The following is a 10,162-nucleotide window of genomic DNA, read 5'->3' as shown; positions in this document are numbered from 1 at the left end:
GAAGTTGCTCAGACATGTCTGACTCTTAGCGACCCCATGGACTGCAGCCTACCAGACTCCTCCGTCCATGGGATTTTCCAGGCAAGAGTACTGGAGTGGGGTGCCATTGCCTTCTCCGAGACAGTGACTAACTGTGTTAATATTAGTTCATTAGTTGTGACAAGTGTACCATCATCAGGTGAGATGTTATCAGTGGGGAAACTGTCTTTGTAATTTTTCTGACAATCTAAAGGTATTGTAAAATGTCAGGCATACTTAAAGAAAGGATCTGCTTTGCTACTCTCCCCTCACCCACTGTGCCAAGCCACCGCCGTCTGTCTCTTTGTGGTTTCTCTAACTAGCACTTCTCTCCCGGACATGACTTTGAGCTCCAGGGGCCATTTGGCACTGTCTGCAGACATCTCTTTTGCTGGGGCTGCAGGGAGGAAAGGCTGTAGGCTTTTAGTTGGGTGGAGAGCAGGCTTAATACCAAAGGATGCCTGGGGCAGCTCTCTGTCCCACAGCCTCTCTTCCCCAGTCAAGAATTATCTGCCCCGAACGTCAATACGGCTGAGGTTGAGAAACTCGCATCATTTTTGTCTTTTCCTTCCATGTTTCTGACTACCGTCTCTATTTGCTTCTACTTTATTTTTCTCCTTAACACTCATCATCAGCCTCTGACAGATTCTTTGTTTCCATGTTTGTTTGACTCTCACCAGGAACTGTACCTTCCGTGAGGAGTTGATAGTTTGGTTCATTTATGTATCAGCTGCTGCTGCTGCTGCTGAAGTCGTTCAGTCGTGTCCAACTCTTAGCGACCCCATGGACTGCAGCCCACCAGGCTCCTCCGTCCATGGGATTTTCCAGGCAAGAGTGCTGGAGTGGGGTGCCATTGCCTTCTCCATATGTATCAGCAGCATGTAGAATTATTCCAGACGTGGTGGTCCAGCACAGTGGTACGTGCATGCTTGGTAGTATCTGACTCTTTGCAACCCCATGACCTGAGCCCACTAGGCTCCTCTGTCCATGAGATTTTTCAGGCAAGAATACTGGAATGAGCTGCTATTTCCTACTCCAGGGGATCAAACCCGAGTCTCCTGTGTCTCCTGCATTGGCAGGCAGATTCTTTATCTGCTGAGCCGTCGGGGAAAATGGGTATGGTAGGTGTTCATTAAAAAGGTGTTGAATGAATCAAATAACAAAAGAAAAGTGAATTCACGATAATGTGTGTATGTGAGTGTGTGTATGTATGTATGTGTATATATATGTATATATATGTATGTATGCTAAAAATTCACATAGTAAAGTGAAGGTGTAAACATCCCCCCAGCTGCCTATTCTCTAGAAGTTACTGCTGTTAACAGTTTAATTCTTATCCGTTCAGAATTTCTCAATCATTTTTAAGCACATCCATGAACTATGCACGTATTTATCTCCCCTTCCTTTTTGCAAATGTAAATGGGATGGGTTTAGTTTTCCCTGTTACTATATCTAGACTTCTTTACATGTCAGTGTATAGAGTACTGTCTTACTCTTTTTGATGACTCCATAATATTTTATTTGTAGAATTAAGCAAAAGTATTTTGCAGTAGAATCCTGGATTGAGATTTTGTTGTAAAGTGGATACTGTTGATAGTAACATTGTGTTCTAAAATAAAGGTGCTTGTGCAAACATCATCTTTTTAATGGTTTTTTAAAGCATTTTCTTTACATCTTATCCCTGGTTTGTAAATGCCTCAGAATCAGGATCTTTGCCTTTTAAAATAATTCTGTGAGTTGTTGAATTCCATGTACCTAGCACAGTCTGGGCTTCCCTGGTAGCTCAGCTGGTAAAGAATCTGCCTGCAGTGTAGGAGATGCTGGTTTGATTCCTGGGTTGGGAAGATCCCCTGGAGGAGGGATCGGCCACCTATTCCAGTATTCATGGACTTCCCTCGTGGCTCAGATGGTGAAGAATCGACCTGCAGTGTGGGAGTCCTGGGTTTGATTCCTGGTTGGGAAGATCCCCTGGAGGAGGGCATGGCAGCCCACTCCAGTATTCTTGCCTAGAGAATCCCATGGACAGAGGAGCCTGGCGGGCTGCAGTCCATGGGGTCACAGAGTCGGACACGACTGAGCGACCAAGTGCAGCACAGTAGTCTGTCTGCTTTCGGGTTCTCGATACCTGTAGGTTGAATTCAGTCATGAATCAAAGTTGTCACTTGTTTTGATAAAATCACCAGATTGTTGCATCCTCCTCAAATTTCCCTTGAGTATTAGATCTGTGGACCAAATTAAGAGAGTTTTGGGAAAAGATTGTCTTATTTTGTTTAAATATCAGTTGTTCTAGAGGCCAAAAATCTGTCTGCTTTCCTGACTTGATCTGGTGAGAAGACGCGGTCACTAAAGAACAAGTTAGGCTGCCCGACTTCAACGTGATTCAGTATCAGTTAAGTGTCTAATTGCTTTCAGCATATCAGCTTTTTCCTTTTTTTCCCCTAATGAAATAACTCATGGGGCAAAGTTGGCAGTCGCTGAGTTAAGCTCCTCTGAATTTAAGTTGTCATGCTAATTCCCTGGCTGTTTGGCCAGCCCTCCAGCCTGCTGTTTCTCTCAGCTCAGGGAGCAGTCCCATTTCCCGGGTGTTCATTGGAGAGGTCCTTCTCAGGGCCACAGTCCTGTCCTCTTGTGAAGCTGCCTTGATTTACCAAGTGAATGATGTCGGCCCCTAGGGAAACGGTCTGAAGGTAGTTGTCCTGCTTCCCAGCCAGGCCCCAGCCCAGTGGTCTTGGCTGCCTTGCTGCTGGTTCAGGGCACCCCTTTCTCAAATGTGCTCTTTCCTCCTGCTTCACCCTTGGGCCCTCTGCAGTGCCTGCTACCTTGCTGATCCGGCCCCTCTACATGTGTTTGCATGTGTTTGTGTTTTGTGTTCAGGGGACAGGTTATTCAGAGCCCTGAAGACAGTGGGCCCTCTGAGTACTGGTTGTGGGCAGCAGTCATGACACCCCAGTGCTGATGCCAAGATCCGCGTCCCTGGTTGAGAGAGGGCAGGTTCTGTTGGACAGCAAGCTAGTGGTCTTCTCTTTCTGAACAGACTTTTTTTGGCTCAGTTTGTTGGTTCAGAAATGACCTTAGTATTAAACTTGATGATATAATTATTTTAATACCTTTAAATAGTTATATAGTGCCAAATGAGATGCTAAACCCTTGTATTATGTAGGGAGTGAACTTAATCATTCTTATAAAGAAATATAATTTCAGGATAAAGTTTGAAATGAGATTGTAAGCTGTCATTATGGGAGGTTATATAGAACCACCATTGAGAGTTTTTTTGGTTGTTCTGATTTAGTTGTCCGAAGCTTCTCATGCTCAGGATACTGTAATAGTGTTCAGTTCATGAGGTTCTGAGCACTTAATTTACTGTATACAAGGAAATGTAGGCTTCCCTGGTGGCTCAGATGGTAAAGAATCTGCCTGCAATGCAGGAGACTTGGGTTCAATCCCTGGGTCAAGAAGATCCCCTAGAGAAAGTGAAGTCACTCAGTCGTGTCCGACCCTCAGCGACTCCATGGACTGCAGCCTTCGTCCATGGGATTTTCCAGGCAAGAGTACTGGAGTGGGGTGCCATTGCCTTCTCCCCTAGAGAAGGGAATGACAACCCACTCCAGTATTCTTGCCTGGGAAATCCCATGGACGGAGGAGCCTGGTGGGCTACAGTACATGGAGTCACAGAGTCAGACATAATTGAGCAACTAACACTTTCACTTTCACTTCATGTAAGTTAATGTAAACAAAGACTTCTCACATAGCGTAGTGGTAAAGAATTCTGCCTGCGAGTGCAGGAGACACAGAGACGTATGGGTGGGGAAGATCCCTTGGGGAAGGAAATCGCAACCCATTCCAGTATCCTTGCCTGGGAAATCCCATGGACAGAGAAGCTTGGTGGGCCCCAGTCCGCGGGGTCACGAGTTGGTCACGCCTGAGCATGCACACACCTGTACCAAATGGAAAGAGTCTTCACTGTGTACCTTTTTCAGTTCAGCTCAGTCGTGTCTGACTCTTTGTGACCCCATGGACTGCAGCACGCCAGGCCTCCTGTCCATCACCAGCTCTAGGAGTTTACTCAGACTCATGTCCATTGAGTCGGTGATGCCATCCAACCTTCTCATCCTCTGTCGTCCCCTTCTCCTCCCACTTTCAATCTTTCCCAGCATCAGGGTCTTTTCAAATGAGTCAGTTCTTCAAGTCAGGTGGCTAAAGTCATGGAGTTTCAGCTTCAGCATCAGTCCTTCCAATGAACAGCCAGGACTGATCTCCTTTAGGATGGATTGGTTGGATCTCCTTGCAGTCCAGGGGGCCCTCAAGAGTCTGCTCCAACACCACAGTTCAAAAGTATCAATTCTTCAGTGCTCAGCTTTCTTTATACTCCAACTCTCACATTCATACATGACTACTGGAAAAACCATAGATTTGACTAAACAGACCTTTGTGTACCTTTTTAGCAGTCATAGTTGCCTTCTGGAGAAGGAAACGGCAACCCACTCCAGTATTCTTGCCTGGAGAATCCTGTGGACAGAGGAGCCTGGTGGGCTGCCATCTGTGGGGTCGCAGAGTCGGACATGACTGAAGCGACTTAGCATGCATGCATTGGAGAAGGAAATGGCAACCCACTCCAGTATTCTTGCCTGGAGAATCCCAGGGATGGAGGAGCCTGTTGGGCTGCTGTCTGTGGGATTGTACAGAGTTGGACACGACTGAAGTGACTTAGCAGCAGCAGCAGCAGCAGCAGCATACTTACCTTCAAGATTGAAGTGCAGGAATAAATTTTGTTGTTACAGCTGGCAGATGGTCATTAAGATCGTTGGAGTCAATAAACTGAAAATTGTTCTTGACCTTAGTAATTCTAGAAATATTAGCAGTGTTGATACTTCTATTGGAAAACCATTGCACTTACTCATATTCTGTGTAGATGGCGAATGCTGTATTAAAATGTGAGGTCTGAAACAAGAAAAGATGTACACTTTTTGTTCATTTCCCTGAAGTAATGTTTCTTATTTGCTTGGCTCGTAGGTGCCTGACAGTTAAGCGATGGGGAGGCACTTGGCCTCGCTTCTGCTTCTGCTGCGCCTCCTCCAGCATTTCGGAGATGGTGATGGAAGCGGAACGCTGGAAGAGATGCCCCTGCAGTTCACACATTTCCAGTACAATGTCACAGTGCATGAAAACTCTGCAGCGAAAACCTACGTGGGGCATCCCGTAAAGATGGGTATTTACATGACAAATCCACTGTGGGAGTTAAGGTACAAAATCATCTCAGGAGACAACGAAAACCTATTCAAAGCCGAAGAGTACGTTCTTGGAGACTTTTGCTTTCTGAGAATAAGGACCAAAGGAGGAAATACAGCTATTCTCAACAGAGAAGTGAAAGACCACTACACGTTGATTGTCAAAGCAGTGGAAAAAAATACTAACGCTGAAGCACGAACAAAGGTCAGAGTGCAAGTGCTGGATACAAATGACCTGAGACCCCTCTTCTCCCCCACCTCGTACAGCGTGTCTCTACCTGAAAACACAGCCATAAGGACCAGTATCGCGAGAGTCAGTGCCACGGATGCAGACATAGGCACCAATGGAGAATTTTACTACAGTTTCAAAGACCGAACAGACATGTTTGCCATCCACCCCACCAGTGGCACCATTGTTTTAACGGGCAGACTTGACTACACAGAGACCAGTGTCTACGAGATGGAGATTCTCGCTGTGGACCGCGGCATGAAGTTGTACGGTAGCAGCGGCATCAGCAGCATGGCCAAGCTCACGGTTCACGTAGAGCAGGCCAACGCGTGTGCCCCCGTGATAACAGCCGTGACCTCGTCACCGTCCGAACTGGACAGGGACCCCACGTACGCCATCGTGACCGTGGACGACTGCGATCAGGGTGTCAATGGGGAGGTCGCTTCTTTAAGCATTGTGGCGGGAGACCTCCTTCAGCAGTTCAGAACAGTGAGGTCCTCTCCAGGGAGCAGAGAATACAAGCTCAAAGCCACTGGCGCCATCGACTGGGACAGTCATCCTTTCGGCTACAACCTGACGCTCCAGGCGAAAGACAAAGGAACTCCTCCCCAGTTCTCTTCTGTGAAAGTGATCCATGTGATTTCGCCACGGTTCAAAGCGGGGCCGGTCAGGTTCGAGAAGGAGGTTTACAGAGCAGAAATCAGCGAATTCGCTCCTCCCCACACACCTGTGGTCATGGTAAAAGCCACGCCTAGCTACCCTCATTTGAAGTATGTTTTTAAAAGCACACCTGGAAAAGCTAAATTCAGTCTGAATCACAACACTGGTCTCATTTCCATCTTAGAACCCCTGAAAAGACAGCAGGCATCCCATTTTGAACTCGAAGTCACAACCAGTGACAGAAAAGCCTCGACCAGAGTCTTGGTTAAAGTCTTGAGTGCCAACAGTCACCCTCCGGAATTTACTCAGACAGCCTACAAAGCATCTTTTGATGAGAACGTGCCCATTGGTACTACGGTCATGAGTGTGAGCGCTGTAGACCCTGATGAGGGTGAGAACGGGTACGTGACTTACAGCATTGCAAACTTAAATCACGTGCCGTTCGTCATTAACCATTTCACAGGCGCCGTGAGTACTTCAGAAAACTTGGACTATGAGCTGATGCCACGGGTTTACACTCTGAGGATTCGCGCATCAGACTGGGGCTCGCCCTACCGCCGGGAGATTGAGATCCTTGCCACCCTTACTCTCAATAATTTGAATGACAACACACCCCTATTTGAGAAGATAAATTGTGAAGGAACGATTCCCAGGGATCTGGGCGTCGGGGAGCAGATAACTACCGTCTCTGCTATCGATGCAGATGAACTTCAGTTGGTGCGATACCAGATCGAGGCTGGAAATGAACTGGACTTGTTCAGCTTGAACCCCAACTCCGGGGTACTGTCGTTAAAGCAGTCGCTGATGGATGGCTTAGGGGCCAAGGTGTCATTTCACAGCCTGAGAATCACGGCTACAGATGGAGAGAATTTTGCCACCCCGTTATACATCAACATGACCGTGGCTGCCCTTCGCAAGCCGGTCAGCCTGCAGTGTGAGGAGACGGGCGTGGCCAAAATGCTGGCGGAGAAACTCCTGCAGGCGAACAAGCTGCACAGCCAGGGAGAGGTCGAGGACGTCTTCTTTGACTCCCACTCTGTCAACGCTCACGTGCCCCAGTTCAGAAGTACTCTTCCAGCTGGGATCCAGGTCAAGGAAAACCAGCCTGTGGGTTCCAGCCTGCTTGTCATGAATGCTACTGATCTCGACACTGGCTTCAACGGGAAGCTGGTCTACGCCGTTTCCGGAGGAAATGAAGATAGCTGCTTCGTTATGGACATGGAAACGGGGATGCTCAAAATCCTGTCTCCCCTTGACCGTGAGACGACAGACAGGTACACCCTGAACATCACAGTGTCTGACCTGGGACTGCCACAGAGGGCGGCGTGGCATCTGCTGGAGATCCGAGTCCTGGACGCCAATGATAATCCACCTGAATTTTTACAGGAGAGCTACTTTGTTGAAGTGAGCGAAGACAAAGAGATAAACAGTGAAATCATCCAGGTGGAAGCCACAGACAAAGACCTGGGGCCAAACGGACACGTGAGGTACTCTATTCTCACCGACACAGACAAGTTCTCAATCGACAGCGTGACTGGAGTGGTTAAAATCCTGAACCCCTTGGACCGTGAGGAGCAGCAGGTGCATTACTTAAAGGTTGAAGCCAGGGATCAAGCCAGGGAAGAACCCCAGCTGCTCTCTACGGTGATTCTCAAAGTATCCTTAGACGATGTGAATGACAACCCGCCCAAGTTTATTCCCCCTAATTACCGCGTGAAAGTTCGAGAGGACCTTCCAGAAGGGACCATAATCATGTGGTTAGAGGCCCACGACCCTGATTTGGGTCAGTCTAGTCAAGTGAGGTACAGTCTCCTGGACCACGGAGAAGGAAACTTTGATGTGGATAAGCTCAGCGGAGCCGTGAGGATCATACAGCAGTTGGACTTTGAGAAGAAGCAGGTATATAACCTCACGGTGAGGGCCAAAGACAAAGGGAAGCCCATTTCTCTGTCTTCCACTTGCTACGTTGAAGTGGAGGTCATCGACGTGAATGAGAACCTCCATCCGCCCGTGTTTCCCAGCTTCGTGGAAAAGGGTGCGGTGAAAGAAAACGCCCCTCTTGGTTCTTCAGTCATGAAGGTGTCCGCTCGTGATGAGGACATGGGAAGAGATGGGGAGATCCACTACTCCATTCGGGATGGTTCTGGTGTTGGTGTTTTCAGAATAGATGAAGAAACAGGTGAGTGTGTTCTCTTTACGCTGGCTTGCTCTTCCCTCTCATTTCTTTCTAAAGTAAATGTCCCCCGTGTTGACTCTTTCACAGTTCCCCTTTGGCCCCTAGGGCGCAGTGCACATCCATGCTTTTTGTCCTGTTGCCTGTGTCTTTGTGTAGTATGGAACCAGAGGAACCTGAATTGAAACCATGACCCCCGATCCTGACCTCCAGGTTTGTTCTGTATCTTATCAAAAGCTTCATTGTGATTTTTCTGTAACTCTTGAGAGGCCCTTCCGAAGTTTCTCCAGCTGGTGCAGGTGCAGACATAGGCGACCACTCCGCTGCCTGGCGTGCTATTCAGATGTTGGTGCACACCCGCAAGTAAGGGAGCCTACAGAGAGAGGACCGTGTACGTTCTCTAGGTTTCGTTTGAACGGCAGATGGAGTCTGTAGAAGCTGGAGTTGGAGGGACCTGGCTGTGAATCGTGGCTCTCTCAGCTGTTAATTTGATGGTCTTGGACAAATTGATTATCCTCTTAAAATTGACTTCCTCCACCTATAAGATGGGGGCACCCCAATTTACTGAAAGATTTTTGTGGGGATAAAGTGAAATAACGTGTTATTGTCTGTTGTTTAATGTCTTTTGAAAGTGGTAACAATGCTCCCTTATACATCCTTCCTCCTGGAATGAGGACCTAAAAACAGAACATCCAGGACAGCCATTTATGCTAGAGTATATATGTATTATTTTGCATTTTGTACATACCTCTAATTTAACTGCTTTTCATGGATTTTATAGTTATATGTCAGTCTCCCCTGCTGGCGTGTGAACCGTGTTATTACTTTTCTGGGGCAGCCATAACAAAGGTCTGCCACAGACACAGTGCTTAAACAACAGAAATTTATTTTTCACATGTGGAGGCCGCAAATCAAAGATCAACGTGTTGGCAGAGTACGTTTCTCCCGAGCCCTCTCTCCTTGGCTTGTAGTTGACCATCGTCCGCTGTGACATCACATGATCCTCTCTGTTAACGTCTGTGTCCTCATCTCTTTGTATGAGGGACCGCCCCCTCATTTTAACTTCTTTTTAACTCGTTTATCTCATTTGGGGCCCTGTCTCTAAGGACAGTCATGTTTTGAGGGACTGGGGATTTTGGACTTGGACACATGAATCTCGGGAGACACAGTTCATAACAAAACTACCTTTAAGGACAGGCTTTTAGCGCATATATTTTCTGTCCTCAGCACCCACCAGATATTGCCTGATAGAAGCTGCTTATTACATGGTAAAAGATTGAATGAGTAAATTAAAGATTATTTTTGTTTTGAATGTCCTGCCTTCTGAAACTGCTAGGGAAAATAGAAGGAAACTGGGTAACCCCAGCAGTCATCAGCCACAGATGGAGTTCGGTTTGTTTATTAATCTCACTGCTATTTCCTTTACGAATATGTCCATTCTAAAAGGCATATTTTTTTCTTATTGTTTTAAATCTTCAAGTTTTTATTCAGTAATGCCACAAATAAGTTCTTCACTCAGTACCCACCCCAGTGTGCAGTTCCATGTCTAATAGGTGTACAGCAAGTGAAAAATTTAATTATTGTCCTAGAAATAAGTGATTTCAGAGGGTACACAATTTTTAACATGTTTTTGTTTATTCAGAGGATTCTTTCTCTAGTGAATTACATACCTCTAGTGTGTGGTATAGATCTGCAGAGTCATCATCTGCCACTCATCCAAAAGATCTGTAATGGTTAATTCAAGAGAAAATAGCGTTGCCAGCAGCAGTTAGTAATCACCCACCTGAAGAGTGGAATGGATCTTTTCCCTTATCATACTCTCTGATATGAATTAGTTTTCAGGTACATTGGCAACAT

General features: G+C 46.7%; 1 protein-coding gene across 1 annotated transcript in view; it reads left to right on the top strand.

The window, feature by feature from the left end:
- The window catches only part of FAT1 (FAT atypical cadherin 1), a 126,530-nt gene that overhangs the window by 11,887 nt on the left and 104,481 nt on the right, over positions 1-10,162 (top strand). The window contains exon 2 of the mRNA XM_010835822.1: positions 5,029-8,311. Within this exon, the coding sequence (XP_010834124.1) occupies positions 5,047-8,311 (3,265 nt within the window). The 5' untranslated portion in view covers positions 5,029-5,046. The remainder of the gene's footprint in view (positions 1-5,028; positions 8,312-10,162) is intronic.

The sequence above is a fragment of the Bison bison genome, unplaced genomic scaffold, assembly GCF_000754665.1.
Source record: "Bison bison bison isolate TAMUID 2011002044 unplaced genomic scaffold, Bison_UMD1.0 scf7180017864050, whole genome shotgun sequence".
Taxonomy (NCBI): Eukaryota; Metazoa; Chordata; class Mammalia; order Artiodactyla; family Bovidae; genus Bison; species Bison bison.
The sequence above is the reverse complement of the archived record's forward strand: the minus strand, read 5'-3'. Positions and strand labels throughout refer to the sequence as shown.